General features: G+C 48.9%; 1 protein-coding gene across 1 annotated transcript in view; it reads left to right on the forward strand.

Annotated features, from left to right (window-relative positions):
• TRAPPC9 (trafficking protein particle complex subunit 9) overlaps positions 1–16,598 on the forward strand; it is a 637,992-nt gene that overhangs the window by 169,241 nt on the left and 452,153 nt on the right. The window contains exons 12-15 of the mRNA XM_042780905.1: positions 3,206–3,291; positions 5,040–5,166; positions 13,063–13,195; positions 15,159–15,322. Coding sequence (XP_042636839.1) covers positions 3,206–3,291; positions 5,040–5,166; positions 13,063–13,195; positions 15,159–15,322 — 510 coding nt within the window. The remainder of the gene's footprint in view (positions 1–3,205; positions 3,292–5,039; positions 5,167–13,062; positions 13,196–15,158; positions 15,323–16,598) is intronic.

Genomic DNA, 16,598 nt, shown 5'->3' on the forward strand with positions numbered 1-16,598 from the left:
AGGTCAGCATGCATCACAGTCTCCATGGCAGTAGGCTGTCTAATGGGGCAGGCACAGAACAGGGGGCGGGCCTGACACAGAATGGAGAGGGCAGGTGCAGAACGGGCCTGGCACAGAACGGAGGGGCAGGCACAGAACGGGGGGGCAGGCACAGAACGGGGGGGCCTGACACAGAATGGTGGCCTGGCACAGAATGGGGGTCTTGACCCAGAACAGCGGTCAGTTCCTGATCCTTCCCAGGATTGCTGCCTGGAATATTGAAGGGGCCCTGTGGACGTGACACACGGAGGGTTGGAAAGGGATTACCCTCTTTCAGACAAAGTGCCTTTTCCTGCAGTCAGTGATTTCTCTGATTTACCCTGAGAAGACAAGGGCCTGTAAGTGTAAATTACTCCTTTCAGCCCCCAGGAAAATGATTGTTTTTTTTTTTTTCCACCACAACAGAAAATGAACAGCTCCTTAGCTACCAGACATAGCAACTTGTTTTTTTTTTTTAAAAAAAGCTGTTTTTGTCTGTTGTGAGGACCAGACTGGAATGCTAACCAGCTGCTGGTCAATGCCGGCTCAGTGCGGTGCTCAGGGTTGGGGGCAGTGGGGTGCAGCGGGAGAGGCCCCGATTCCTGCAGGTCTTCTGCATGAGAGCCGTGAGATGGGCAGGCGGGTGTTCCTGCTGCCGAGACAGCCTCCCTCTTAACGATCTATTTTATTTCTGTTGCGAATCGACACAGCGGAACGCACACCAAGCCAACAGGGCCCCACGTTCACTCAGGGATGCTGCCAACGTCCTGTGAGGTGTGCCCCGTCCGCACCTTCCTTTTCGGGTTGTTCCTCCCACGGTGATGTAAACTCACTGCCCTGTAAGGTTCCTACCTCGTCTTCCATATAAATAGTTCTTACAGGAGCACAGTGCTCAGGGCAGCCGTCCTTCACTAGTTAAGCTAAACCACTGTTTGGTTTGGAGAAGACTTCAGGGGATAGTTTTGGTTTCAGATTTAAAGGTGATCTCAGGGCAGTGGTTTCGGGGGTCTGTGTGGCCTCAGCATTTTCTGTTTTGGAGACTGAGAATGACACTTGCTCACCTCACCGCTTCCCTGCGTGGCCCAGAGGCTGTGTGGGTGTGCGGCCATGTGGCCAGGCAAGCGTTTTGTGAGCTCATCCAGCCAACGGGCTACTTGCTGTGGTGGGTGGCCTCAGGACCCTCGTTCTGGCTGATGTGCCAGGATCTCTCCACGCAGGGCACGTGGCGCAAAGTTGGTTTACCGAAGCTGCGTCTTGAAAATGCGGTTCTGAAGGCTCCATGGAAGCTGAGGAATTCTAGTTAGGAAATGGTAGCATCTTCCCCAGAGCCTGATGCCACCCCTTTAACCTCTAGTGTCCACTGTGACGCCCCGCTTCTCAGCCGTATGATTCCTGGGCAGATCAGCTCCTTTGAACTGAGCACTGCCTCCAAGCTGTGGGGATTAATTAAGCCTTCTCCCTTGCTCGGAATGGAGAAGAATAACCACAGAACCTGCTTGAACTGGTCTCGGTCCTCATCCATGCCTGACACGTGCTAACTCATCCTGAATTCCTCCCAGCTCGCCTCTGGAGCATCTTAATGTGGAAGAGGGGCAGTGAGGGTGGGATGGCTGCTGTGTTAGTTTTCAGTTGTAACAAGCACACACTCAGCAGCTTGAAACAACACAAATGTGTGCCCTTGGTGTTTGGGGGGCAGGTGTGACCCGTTTCAGCTGGGTCCTCTGCTCTCACACGGCTGGATTAAGACGTCAGCAGGAGCTGTGACCTCATCCGGAGGCTCCAGCAGGGAAGGACTCACTTCCCGGCTCACACGCTGCTGGAATTCATCTCCCTGCAGCAGCTGGTTGACGGAGGCCCCTGTTTTCTTGCGAGCTGTCAGCCAGGGACCTCTGTCAGCATGTAGAGTCCCTCCACCATGTGGCAGTCTGCTCCTTCCAGGCCAGCAGGGGACTGCCTGCTACTGCAGCTCACCCCATGCAGGGGCCCTGATTAGGTCGGGCCCAGCCAGGATAATAGCCGTTTAACTCAAAGTCAACTGATTAGGCACTGTGTTAGACTGGGTTCTCTAGAGAAGCAAAACCAGTAAAGTTTATATATACATACAGAGAAAGAGAAGTTTATCTTAGGAAAATGGCTCCCACACTTATAGAAGCTGGCAAGTCCCAAGTTCTTGGATCAGATGTCAGGCTGGAGACTTTTCCCGACTCATGCAGCTGCAGGGGCTGAGGAGCTCAAGGTTGGCAGGCAGTATACGGGCTACTGACTCCAACGAATGACAAACCAAGACCTTCAGGCTGAAAGGTGGACTGTTCGCTCTTGGACAGTTGTAAGGGAGCATAAGAGGACCCTGATCCGTGGAAGAGTGTCCAGAGTGTCCATAAATACACTGGAAGCAGGCCACACCCCTGGGGAAACTCCCTTTCAATGGATTGGCTGCTGAAAACATATACATCCGATCTCATCATGGGAATAACCCACATCACAACTGCTTAAACCACTCACAATTGTGGTCTAGCCAAGTTGACACACGACTCCAGCTATCACAGGGACCTTCGTTATATCTGCAAAACCCCTTCACCTTCGTTATATAACATACAACCCTTTCACCTATGTTATAGAACATAATCACTACAGTCACACTTAAAGGGAGGGGTTACACAGGGCATGCACGTGGGGGTGTGTGTGGGGGGATGGTAGGAGTTTTGGAGGTCAACTCAGAATTCACCCACCACAGGTGATGACCTGCAGCTGACCTGGGAGAGGGCAGAGTGGGGAGGCCACCACCTTGTCTCAGAATCTTACTGGGAAGACGGGGAGTCATGCTGTGTGCAACTCACAGTTGACCCCCTTGTCACTGTCCTGAGGTGCCAGCCTCTGGGCCAGTGATGCCCTGATGACTTCGTCTCTGTACCGAGAACCGTGCAGTGTGACGGATGGTGGTGTGTGAGGCTATCTCTGGCATGCCTGCATGGATGTGGCATGCCAGAGACTGTGGCAGAGTGGCTGTGGGCCTTACTTTGCTGCTTCTGAGGAAGCTAGCTCAGACCATTTTCAGTTGTTTATTTAAAGCTGATTACAACTTCTGCTGCTTCATTTGGAGAAACCAGCTGCCAGAGGGAGCCCCCGAGAGCAGGTAGAATGTGCAAAGACCTCCACTAACCATGTGTCTGTTGTGTATGTGTTCTAGATTTCCAGTGGGTTCAGGGTGACGTTTGTGAAGTGCAGCTGATGGTGTACAACCCCATGCCATTTGAACTCCGAGTTGAAAACATGGTACGTATTGCCAGTCATCTGACCCTTTGGGGCTAAAACCCCGACTACGTTTTTTGCTATTGGAAGGCACACGTTCTCTACTACATGTCTATTTTTGTATTTATTTTGCCAAAAATGCTGGGCTGTCCGTGGTGAGGACCACGCGCCTGTGTTTTCAGAACCTCACACAGAGCTGGCTCGTGGCGGGAACTTGGTAGATGTTTGAGTCGGCCGACAGTGCCACCTCTGATTTGAACATCAAAAAACCAACTGAAACCAAACTTACTGCCACCGAGTTGACTCCGATTCATAGTGACCCCTCCTTGGGTTTCTGAGGCGGTATCTCTATGGAAGTAGATGCTCAGTCTTCCTTCTGAGGAGTGGCTGGTGGGTTTGAACTGCCAGCCTTCCAGTTAGCAGTCAAATGCCTTAGACACTGTACCACCAGAGCCCCCGATTTGAACATAGAACATAGACCTTAGTTAATTGGCTCTAAGACTTGAAGCAATCATTTTAAAGTTCACACAAGATCAGCACCGGTCTGCTTTCTGATGCTACCCAAGAATTTCAGCATTGTCGTATTGTGGCAAGATGATGAGGCCATGGCTGCCCGTGGGAGGAAGACTGCAGAATAAGAGAGTAGATGGGTAATCGGCTGCTATGGGGGGGTCTCTGGCTCCTGTGTCTGTGTGGGATGGTAGAGAACATCCGTCAGGACCACAGGCTTGGGAAGGAGAAGTGGAATGGTGCCACACCAATCCCAGTGTTTCCAGAGTGAGCCACCCAGCCACTGAGTGGCTTCCCTTCCTCACGTCCTGCTCTGCTACTTGTTAGCGATGTGAGAAGGGTGGGGTTAAAGGGTGTGCAGAGGCCGCGGCCGCCACTCATGCACACCAGACTTTGGCCGATTGCCCCGGTGTTTGTCAGCTGTTGTTAGGTGCTGTCCAGTCAGCTCCGGCTCATGGTGACTCTGTGTACAGCACAACTAAACACTGCCCGGTCCTGTGCCAGCCTCATGGTCATCGCTGTGTTTAAGCCCATCCTTGGAGCCATAGTGTCATTCCAGCTCACTGATGGTCTTCCTCTTTTTCACTGACCCTCTACTTTACCAAACGTGATTTTAGTAATGAACACATAATACTTTTGAACCAGATACAGATGAAGGTTGCCTTGTAAGGAAAAGAAAACCTGTAGGAAAGAGCAGCAGGCGAATGACACGCTACACTGGGGGATGTTCTCTAAACAACTGTTGGTCCCTGTTTAGGCCAAGAGCCAGGAAGGCACTGGACAGGCCTGCCCTGTGGTGCTGGTCAGGCAGGAGGATTGCCTCCAGCTGGTGGTCCACCTTGTTCCTTATCGAGCACAGTGCCTGGTGCACGTTGAGTTGAATGAATCGATAATCCGTCAATGGCTGGAGAGATGATGAATCCATGATGAGTTTTTTTACATTTTATTTCTTTTTTGTTTATAGGTGAGATATTTCATTTTTTTTTCCTTTGTGTTTGCATTTCCATTGGGTAAGACAACAAAACACACAGGGCCGATAAAGATGGGACTGTTGACTGTCACCTGAAAGACCCATGGCCTACTGTCCATTTTAGGACTGTCTTGTCTTAATCCCAATTTGGGGCTGTCTCTGGAATTCTCTGTGGAGCTGTGTAAGAACCCTTGGTCTCCTTGTGATGCTCACCGAACTTGCCTGTGAGACGGTGCGCTAGCTGATGTGGGCCTGTGTGCTGACTCATCCCACTGCCCTTCCCTTGCCGTAGGGCCTCCTGACCAGTGGAGTGGAGTTTGAGTCTCTGCCCGCAGCACTTTCTTTACCAGCTGAGTCTGGTCTTTACCCGGTGACGCTCGTCGGGGTCCCGCAGACGACAGGGACGATCACTGTGAACGGTAAGCATTGACTCCTATATGGCTTCAGTTCAGCCTCTAATGGTCTCTGTCCTCCCTGTCCTGGCCAGTGAGAGCTGATGAGAGGATTGCATTGCTGTGGTATGTGACACGGACCAGGCGTCCTAGTGCTCAGGGTGTGGCAGGTGTGGGTGGTGGGATGGGGTCGGGGTCTCATTGCACCTGGCCCTGTTGCCGCATTCTCCCTTCTGCTGTCTTCTTCCCATAAGTCTTTGCACACGCTCTAAGGTGCTTCCTGCTCCCATGGATGCCTCCTCTTACTGGGCCTGACCTTTCTTTGTCTCTCCTTGTCAGCAAAACCTTTCCACCATGTTGAATCCACTCTCCCACCTCTGTGTTGGTTCTTTAACCCACCTACACTGGGTCTAGCTCTCAGCACATCACCGAAACTGTCACCACCAGGGTCGCCGGCACCCTTTGTCTGGTTAAATCTGGCTTGGCTCCACCTCGACTGCTCAGTGACCTCCAGCCCCACAGCCTCCTCTGTGACTTGCTCTGGCCTCCATGACTACCCTCATGGCTAATGGCTCTCCTTTTCCATCTCCCCTGGGAAACCTTGTCTTCTGCAGACACTGCTCCTGTGGCCCTGACAGTGCTGTTCCTCCTGGCCCCATGACGGTTTCTCTCCTCTCCCCGCTTCCTTCCCTTTCTTCCCTCCCTCTTTCTGCCCCTTGCCTTCCCCCCTGCTCCCTCTCCTCACCTCTTCCCTGCTTCTGCCTTTCTCTTCCCTCCCTCAGCTTCTTTCTCAGGCTCCAGATCCTGTCTGCCCCACCCTCCTTCGGCTTCAGGTGTCCAGACTCCTTTCCTAAATGCATGGCCTGCATTTCCAGCTGCGTCCCCACCCACGTGACATACCCAAACCAGAGCCCCTCATCAATTCTCCCCAAAGCACTCTTCCTCTTTGGACCCTATCTCAGCAAAGGTGTGCTTCCAGGTGCCCAAACTGGGGACCTGGGAGTCACTCAAGCTCCTCCTGCCATCTGTGACTGTGCCACTGATACTTCCTGAGATCACCAGCCAGCTTCACCTCAACCACCCTGCTGGCTGTCACTGGGACCACCTTTCTGCCCCAGGCTTGTGCTCATAAGTCCATTTTCCATTTTTCTACAGCGCAAATCCCATCATGTCCCTTCCTCCCTTCCTGCACAGAAGCCCGGAGCCCTTGGCCCTGTTGCTGCCCCTGCTGAGCCTGCACGTCCTCCTCCGTCGTGCTCGGCCTCCCAGGACTCTGTGCTTCCTAGCCTTCGCCGTGCCCTTCCTTCTCTGCAGCTCTGGTGCCCCCCTCCACGCAGGCCTCAGTCCAGACGTCACCTCCTTGTGGAGCTGTGGCAGGAGCTCTGTGGTGCCCTGTGGTGCTCTGTGCTCGTGCATCATTCACACCATCACTGCAGTTGCCGTTGGCCAGCCTTGTTGGCTTTGTTCGGCCAGATTCTCAGTGCTGAGCACAGGTCGTGGCCCGCAGGAGGTCTTTGGCAGGTGTGCTCGTGGGCTGAATGAGCAAATGAGCAAACGTTCCTGTAGGCACGTGTAAAAGGCTGGGCTGTCCCAGGAGCTCTCTGTCGAGTGAGGCGATGGCATCAGAGAGAGGCTGCATGTGCCGATGCCCAGGTGGAGCACAGAGGAGAGGAGGCCACTCAAGAGGGAGATGGGGTCAGAAGGGCTTCTCAGAGGACGAGACCCTGAGGCCTTGAAGGACAGCTAGGAGCTATCCAAGTGAATGGGGGTGGGCAGTGGGGAGGAGTACGGAGCAGGCACAGGCAAATAGAACAACTTGTACAGGGGCTTGGTGGTGAGAGAGACCGTGGTGCGTTTGGGGGGACTGTGGCTGCTCAGGCTAGATGGTCTGAGACTGAGAAGGTTGGCCGGGGGTCCATCCAGGAGAGTCTCGTCCATCTAGCTCAGGTTGCTGACTCTGCCTGGAGGCAGTTATTAGAACAGGAGAGACTCCGTCAGTCTGGTGGTTCCCAAAGGTCCCCCTACCTCCACCCCCAGATTTTCTTGTGGAAGGGGTCAGGCGAGGGCAAGACTGGAGGTGGGAGGGGGCAAGGACAAAGCTTCAGCAGGTAGAAATGACAGACAGGAGCCACAGATGTGGCTGGGGATGGTGTTGGGGACAGAGGAGAGGAAAACTGGTGAGACTGAAGGGCTTAATTCTGGGGAGCATATGCCTGAACCTCACCCACACCTTTTCCACTGATGGTCTCAGGGCAAGGCGTGTGACCCTTCCTCTGGGGTGCCGTGTGCCTGGTATGGTCAGACACAACAACGTGTGGATGGACAGTGTCCATCACCAGGCTTTGGGTTTATTGGTAGCCAATTCCAGCAGTGGGTACGAGAAGGAAAATGATCCGCAGAGGAAAACCACATCCACGTGGGATTTTGTAGAAAGCAAACTATGAGGGATATTAGAGCCAGATATGGATTTCTAGGGGGGAAACATTAGCAAGTTAAGGTACTAACTACTGCTCAGCCAGTAGCAGAGTCTTACTGCATTGCTACAGTATGATGGAGCTGGAACACATTGTACAGAGGAGTCAGTCACAGAGGGCAAATACTGTATGGTGTCCCTTCTATAAAAAGACAAGAAAGGGCAAATATGCCAAGAGCAAGGTCTATTAGTGGTTACAAGGGTGGAAGGTAGGGGGAAAGAGAGGGTTAACGGTGATGGAAAATTGCATTGATTAAGCGTGAGGTCATTAAGGTTGATTAAGGGTGAGCCAGGAAAGGGAGGGAGCAGAGTGGCCAGGGACCACAGGAGTGGCAGGATCCAGGTAAGGGGTGGGAGGCAAGGCTAGACCCTAGCCCCATAGAGCCAGGAAAGGGAGGGAGCAGTCGGGGACCACAAAGTAGCAGGTTCCAGGTAGGAATTAGGTAGAATTAGGGGAGGGCACAGAGGTTTCCAACAACTAAAGGAGACAGACTTGTCTGTCAGTTTGTCCTCCTGTGGGGCTTGAGGCCGTGCCACCGGTGTTTCAGACGCCAGGAGAGTTGCACATGGTGCATAGGTTTAACGCAGCTTATAGACTAAGGAAGAAGGAAGAGGCCATCCACTTCTCAATAATTGGTAGGCAAAACCTTATGAATAGCAGAGAAACACTGTCTGATACGTTACCGGGCAACTTTATGAATAGCTTGGAAACATTGTCCAACACAGTGCAGGAAGACAAGCCCCTTGGGTTGAAAGGCACTCAAAATAGGACTAGAAAAGAGCTGTCTCTTTCCCAAGAGAACCAACCTTAATGATATGGATAAAGTAAATCTTTCAGGACCTCCATGTGCTGACGTGATATGACTCAAATTGAGGAGAAACAGCTGCAAACATCCATTAATAATAGGAACATGGAATGCATGAAGTATGAATCTAGGAAAATTGGAAGTTATCAAACATGAAATGGAACACATAAAGATTGATATCCTCGGCATTAATGAGCTGAAATGGATGGGTTTTGGGCATTTTGAATCAGACAACCATATGATCTACTATGCCGGGAATGAGAAATGGAAGAGAAATGGTGTGGCATTCATCATCACAAAGGATGCTTCAAGATCCATCCTGAAGTACAGTGCTGCCGGTGATAGGATAATATCCATATGTCTGCAAGGAAGACCCGTTAATACTACTATTATTCAAATTTATGCACCAACCACCAAAGCCAAAGATGAAGAAATTGAAGATTTTTATCAACTTTTGAAGTCTGAAATTGACCTAACATGCAATCAGGATGTGTTAATTACCATAGGTGATTAGAATGCAAACGTTGGAAACAGAGAATCACCGGTAGTTGGAAAATTTGGCCTTGGTGACAGAAATAACACTGGAGATCTTAGGATAGAATTTTGCAAAACCAACGACTTATTCATTGCAAATACCTTTTTTCAACAACACAAATGGTGGCTATATATGTGGACTTCACCAGATGGAGTACACAGGAATCAGATGGACTACATCTGTGGCAAGAGGTGATGGAAAAGCTCAGTTATCTTTAGCCAAAACCAGGCCAGGTGGTGATTGTGGGAGAGACCATCAACTGCTCATATACAAGTTCAACTTGAAGTTGAAGACAATTAAAACAAGTCCACGAGAGCCAAAATATGACCTTGAATATATCCCTCCTGAATTTAGAGACCATCTAAAGAATAAATTTGATGCATTGAACACCAGTGACTGAAAACCAGAAGAATTGTGGGATGACAGACATCAGGAGCATCATCCATGAAGAAAGCAAGAGGTCATTAAAAAATACGAGAAAGAAAGAAAAGACCAAAATGGATGTCAGAAGAGACTCTGAAACTTGCCCTTGAGCAAAGAGTAGCTAACGCAAATGGAAGAAATGACATGATAAAAGAGCTGAACAGAAGATTTCAAAGAGCAGCTCAGGCAGCCAAAGCCAATTACTGTAATGAAATGTGCAAAGACCTGGAGTTAGAAAACCAAAAGGGAAGAACGTGCTCGGCATTTGCCAAGCTGAAGGAACTGAGGAAAAAATTTAAGCCTTGAGTTGCAATATTGAAAGATTCTATGGGCAAAATATTGAATGATGCAGGAAGCATCAAAAGAAGATGCAAGAAATACATAGAGTCACTATACCAAAAAGAAATGGTTGATCTTCATCCATTTCAGAAGGTGGCATATGTTCAAGACCAGTGGTATTGAAAGAAGTAGTTGAAGCTGCACTGAAGGAATTGGTGAAGAACAAGGCTCCAGGAATTGACAGAATACCCACTGAGATGTTTCAACAAATGGATGCCCTGCTGGAGGCACTCATTCAGTTATGCCAAGAGATTTGGAAGACAGCTACCTGGCCAACTGACTGGAAGAGATCCATATTTGTACCCATTCCAAAGAGAGGTGATCCCGCAGAATGTGGAAATTATCGAACAATATCATTAATATCGCATGCAAGTAAAAATCTTACTGAAGATAATTCAAAAATGGTTGCAGCATTATATTGACAGAGAACTTCCAGAAATGCAAGCTGGATTCAGAAGAGGACGTAGAATGAGGGGTATCATTGCTGATGTCAGATGGATCTTGGCTCAAAGCAAAGAATTCCAGAAAGGTGTTTACTTGTGTTCTTTTAACTATGCAAAAGCATTTGATTGTGTGGATCATAACAAATTGTGGATAACATTGAGAAGACTGGGAATTCCAGAGCACTTAATTGTACTCATGAGGAACCTGTACATAGACCAGGAGGCTGTCGTTTGAACAGAAAAAGGGAACACTGCATGGTTTAAAATCAAGAAGGGAATGCATCAGGGTTGTATCTTTTCACCATACTTATTCAATCTGTATGCTGAGCAAATCTGAGAAGGTGGGCTATATGAAGAAGAACATGACATCAGGATTGGAACAAGAATCATAACTTTGTGACACAACTTTACTTGCTGAAAGTGAGGATGACTTGAAGTACTTACTGATGAAGATTGAAGAATACAGTCTGCAGTATGGATTACATCTCAATATAAAGAAAACAAAAATCCTCACACCTGGACCTATAAGCAGCATTACAATAAATGGAGAAAAGATTGAAATTGTCAAAGACTTCACATTGCTTGGTTCTACAATCGACACCAATGGAAGCAGCAGTCAGGACATCAGATGACGTATAGCATTGGGCAAATCAGCTACAAAGGACCTCTTTCAAGTGCTGAAGAGCAAAGATGTCTCCTTGAGGACTAAGGTGTGCCTGACACAAGCCATGGTATTTTCAATCTCCTCATATGCATGTGAGAGCTGGACAATGAATAAGGAAGACCGAGGAAGAGTTGATGCTTTTGAGCTGTGGTGTTGGTGAAGAATGCTGAAAGTACCATGGACTGCTAAAAGAACTAACAGGTCTGTCTTGGAGGAAGTGCAGCCAGAATGCTCCTTGGAGGCTAGAATGGCCAGAGTTCATCTCACACACTTTGGTCATGTTGTCAGAAGGGACCGTTTCCTGGAGAGGATGTCATGCTTGGTAAGGTGGAGGGTTGACAAAAGAGGGGAAGACCCTCAATGAGATGGATTGACACAGTGGCTGCAGCGATGGGCTCAAGTATAGCAGGGATCATGGAGCTGGCTCAGGACTGGGTGGTGTTTCGTTCTGCTGTGCATGGGGTCGCTATGAGTCAGAGACGACTTGATGGCACCTAACACAACAACAACAAGGGTGAGGTCACACGGCCGATCACTGTAATTGCTGTCCATAACTTGTGTACCTGTAAAAAGTTGAACTGGCAAAAGTTGTGTGATAGAGATGTTTACAACAACAACACAACAACAACAACAAAAGAGTTGCTGCTGAGGCTGCTTATGTGCAGCCTAACACCTCATGGGCTTTTATTCCTTGGTTTGGAGGGTTAGGGTCATTTCTTCATGGGACAGCCCAGTTCATTGATCTGATGATGTATCTAGTGCCTCTGTCCTCCCTCCTTGTTCATTGCATAGTCCCTGAGGCCTTAACAGCTTGCAGGTGGCCATCCAAGGCTTGGCAGTTGGTCACTATTTGGCTGGGGCAACAGAGGAAGAAGGAGAGTGAGGAATAGGAGGAGGTGGAACGTGTGGCCAACTGCCTCCCTGAGCTACCAGTACTGGGCATTTTGATCAAGGATTCTTTAGTAGAATTCCCAACAAAGGGGGAGTGCAGAACAGAATTTCAAGTTCTCCCGGACTCTAGACTTTCGGAGCCGTGGAGGGTAGCTGAACCCCTGAAACTGTGGCCCTGAGAGAATCTTTAAATCTTAAACCACACTATCCCCTGGAGTCTTCTTAAAACCAAGTAATATGTCTGTTTTGAACATTATGCTGTTTTAAGAGCTATCTGTATGGGAACAAAGTGACAATAGCAACTGGAAGGATCAGACAGGAAGCTTAGTGGGCGATGGGTTTATGTTAATGGGGAAAACAACTCAGAAAAGGAGGCTGAGCACAGTGCCACCACCCAAAGACTGCAGTCCCTGTCCCTGAGTTGTACGTGTGGACACTGTGAGTTGGAGCACGGTTTGCTGTGTTTATTCTCGACAACAGCAACAAAGAAACAGATGAAAGACAGTCTTTTCAGAAACATACTTCAGAACGAAGGTGGCGGGCGCTGTGGAGTTGCTCTCAGGCGGGGGGCTGGAGTCAGACTGGCAGGAGGTAAGGGGACGGCTGAGGGCCTCACCTCCCAGAGTGAGTTCTCTGGTTCACATGGAGCAGTTGGGTGCAGATGCAGAGTCCCTGTCCTAGGCACTTTGCCATGGGGATTGTTTAATTTTGCTACACAGTGAACTGTATTTATAATAGTTTTCTCTCGAAATTTCATCAGCCATTTTAAAGCTTTGCTTAAACAATTTCAAGTGCTTATCCAACCAGCGGCCCTTTTCTTGTTTTTCTTTTGCCCAAATGCTTGGACGGTTTGATAATCTTAAACTGCAATATGTGTCCGTGCGTGGCAGATAAGCCGTATCATGTTGCAGTTACGAGGATAGTCGGCCATTGAACTTTCATTTCTCAACAGAAGACTTGGAGGCGTTTTTCAAACAGTAAATCACATGGTATCTTGGAAAGCAGTGCTAACTCTCCTCCTTACTTTAGAGATGGATACACTTGAAAAGCAAATTGGAAGAGGGATGTGATGCTAGTTACTAAGTTGGTTGGGACGTGTTGTTTACAAAGCCTTCTGCAGACACGGTTTCTCTGCAGCTGGGCAGGCTGGTGAAGTGGGAAGGCAGGTATTAACATCTCATTTGACACCAGGTGAAATGGATCCTCAGAGTTGAGTGTCGGAGCTCTGGGTGAGAACTGGTGAGGGAGCTGGGATCTGAACACCCCCATGCTCTTCTCACACTTGGCTGCCTGCAGGTGGCCTGAGACACCCAGCTTCCCCAGTGGCAGGTTTCTGCTTTGCCTTCCAGGTTACCACACCACGGTCTTTGGCGTCTTTAGCGACTGCTTGCTGGACAACCTCCCGGGAGTCAAGTCCAGTGGGGCCACGGTCGAGGTCATTCCTGCCCTGCCCCGCCTCCAGATCAGCACGTCTCTGCCCAGGTCTGTGCTCGAAGGACCCACGTATCAGATTTTACGAGACCAGGCTCTTAAAATATATTTCAGTTATTATCATTATTTTTTTAAATGGCACAGGGAGTCCGAATTACCCTGTAATTCTTGTGACCAGAATACGGGTGAAGGATTTTTTCTACAGGATCAGCCGTCCAATGTGCTTTGCTTCAAGTTAGTTGGAATAAAGTTGAAGGCTTTCTTACTAAGAGTGGAACAAAGTGTGAAATTTGCCTTTGAAATCATATTTGTGAAAACGGTTCAGGTTTTAAGAAGCGTAAGAAAAACCCGATCTTGTAAACATAGTTTGTTTTTTTTTTTTCTTTCTTTTTTTCGCATTGCTGTTGTTGGGTGCTGTTGATTTGACTCTGACTCCTGGAGGCCCCATGGGGCAGAGCTGCTCCGGAGGCTGTCGGGGCTGGAGGGCTGCTATGAGATGGAGCTAGTCCGCAGCAGCAGGTTTAACCTTTAGGGAGCTGACCCCCACGCCCCTCCTGCTGTGCTGCGGGGTGGGTTTGAACCTCCAACCTTGTGATTGGCAGCTGATTGCTTCCCTGTGTGCACCCCTAGGAGGGCTCCTTTGTAACTATTTTTCCTTGGTTAGCATTTGAAGAAGGGGTGAAGAAGAGGGGGCAATCCCAGGAGTCCCCAGCTATTCCTCTTAGTTGGTATTGCTTTCCTTCCAGTCTTTGATCCGTCTGTTTTTTTACCTCTTTGAATGGTTATATACAGTTACATGAAGCCATTCTGTGCTATCTAAAGTATCCCAGCTTGCTTTTTGCATAACAATATAGCAATACGTTATTCTGCAGGTTTTTACAAATTCTTAAAAAATTCCTTGGGTTCAAAAAAGCGCCCTAAAGCCTTCCCAGCCTCTGCCAGTGGACACGCCTGCTGTTGGAGTCTAGGACGGCCCCAGTGTTTGCTCTGATGAATGGGTCTTTATTGGACGTCCTTGTGGCGTTTTCTGTAAAATGTGTCTGTCTTGGGACTTTCTGTAATGTTTTTCAAGCCCCTTCAGATGTGTAATGAACACTTCCTCCTGCCAGTTGCTGGAGCCCACAGTGGACAAGCCAGCCATGGTCCCACCCTCCCAGCAATTCACTGTTCCATGGAAGAGGTGCGCAGGCAGCATTCATTGCTGTGCACTGTTGCTTGGACTCTGGTGGGGTTCTGTGCAGCTCGCTGTGGGAGGTCCGTGTGCTGTGGGGACGCAGGGACTCAGAGTAGACTTCCTCCAGGAAGTGTGTGAGGGGTGTGGGGAGGGGAGGGCTTGGCTATGTCAGGTGGGTGGGTGGGAGGGCTTCCTAAGAAAGAGAGCCATGTGCAAGAAAGACCAGAGGCCAGAGAAAGCATCATGGGATTGGGAGCAGAAGGAATCTCTGCAGAAATTGACTCAGAGGGGACCACAGGTGCTTTTATAATAAGACTGAACCAAGCCCACTGCCACTGAGCCAATTCTGGCTTGCAGCACCCCTAGAGGACAGAGTGGAACTCTCCCATAGGGTTTCCAGGGCTATAAATCTTTAAGGAAGCAGACTGCCTCATCTTTCTCCCACATAGTGGCTGGTGGTTTCGAACTGCCAACCTTTTGGTTAAGCAAAGAGGTCTTTGATAATGTGCTAAAAGCAGGATCCCTAAAGGAAGACACTGATAAACTGGACTTTATTAAAATGAAAGACATTTGCACATCCAAAGATACCATTAAGAAAATGGAAAAACAAACCCCAGATGGAGAGAAAACATGTACAAAGCACGTGTCCATGAAGTACTTGTATCCCCAGTCTGTACAGAACTCTTAAAACTATGCAACGAGAAGATAAACAACCCAATTGAGAAGGGGCGTTCTGAAATGCTGACGCCCTTTGGTTTGAGGTGGGGGGCTCTGAAACACCGCCGTCTCTCCTCTCCTCGTCTCTTTCTCCTCAGTTGATCATGCTTCCTGTTGTTTCAGGTCTGCCCATTCTCTGCAGCCTTCGGCTGGCGAGGACGTGTCTGCTAACGTGTCTGTCCAGCTGTACAATGGGGAGACTCAGCGTCTCGTCATTCAGTTGGAGAATATAGGGGTGGAGCCTCTGGAGAAGTTGGAAGTCACCTCAAAGATCCTCACGGCCAAAGGTGGGCAGTGGGGGACGTTGGCCCCAGACCTGCGTATCTTCTTTTTGAGGACAAGATGTTTCATGCTATTCACTTACTTAAATTTTGTTTATTTTGTTGCATTGAGACCACAAGCAGCAAAACACACCCACTCAACAGTCTCTCTGTGTACAGTTCAGTGATGTTGATGACTTTCTTTGAGGCATGCGGCCGTCCCCACCCCCCTTTCCCAAGTCGTTCCTCCACGTTCACATGACTCGCTGCCCCCCAAGCTTCTGGTGCAGCCTTTCTGTTGCTGTGTCAGTTTGGTGTCATCTGAATTGTTCTTCCAAAGAGTACTGTGCTCGGGGCGGGGTTGCTTCCTCTGTGTGTGTATGGGCCAGTGAGTTCTGTTCTGTAATTTATTATTATTATTTGTTATTGTTGAGAACACAACTTAGGGACATTTACACCCCTTCACAAGTTTCTTCATGTACAATTCGGTGACACTGATGAATTCTTTGAGCTGTGTGACCTTTCTCACCCTTATTTTCTCACTTGTTCTTCCCTCATTAACATGAACTCACCGCCCCCTAAAATTCCTGTCAACCATGTGAGTTACTTACTATTGTCCATTTGATCCCCAGAAGAGATGCTTTGAACGATCACGTTCAGAAAATGAAAACGTTCGGTCTGATTTTGCTGCTGCAGGAAATAGGCCTGCCAGCTTTGCAAGATGAGAACATGAGACCAGAGACTCTGCCTGTTCATTCTTGGGTTTGTCACCATGTCTGGGGACTTAACAGATCTGCAGGAAAAACATTCTTACTTACAATTGATAATTTACTGAGTTTTGGTGAAAGTTTACACAGCAAGTCAGGGTCTTGTTTGACAACTTGCGTACACATTGTTAGTGACATGAGTTACGTTTAATTGTGTGCCTGATTCTCTGTAACCGTGTTCTGTTTGGTCCCTTAGCAGTGCTCTAGCTTCCCTGCCCCTGTTCTTCTCATCTTTGTTTTTAAGAAATTATTGACCTTTGGTCTCATACTGATGGTTTCTCAGAGGCGCATGGATCTTAGGCGCAGTACCCTTTAGTTTGTGGGCACTCTTCTAGTTCCCTGAATGGTGACCACAGGACATAGGCGTGGGTCTAGGTTTGAAGAGTGTCTCAGGGTGATAGTCTCAGAAAGAAGATTCTTGAATGAATGATTGACTGAGAGAAGCATTAATCAGCAGAGAAGCATTACTGCCCGGGACCCTCCCTCCACCTCCTGCCTGATTCTTTCTGTGGGCTCCACGCCGAGGAAGTGCCCCC

The sequence above is a fragment of the Orycteropus afer genome, unplaced genomic scaffold (assembly GCF_000298275.1).
Source record: "Orycteropus afer afer isolate SDZICR_OR568_19922 unplaced genomic scaffold, OryAfe1.0 scaffold00069, whole genome shotgun sequence".
Lineage (NCBI taxonomy): Eukaryota > Metazoa > Chordata > Mammalia > Tubulidentata > Orycteropodidae > Orycteropus > Orycteropus afer.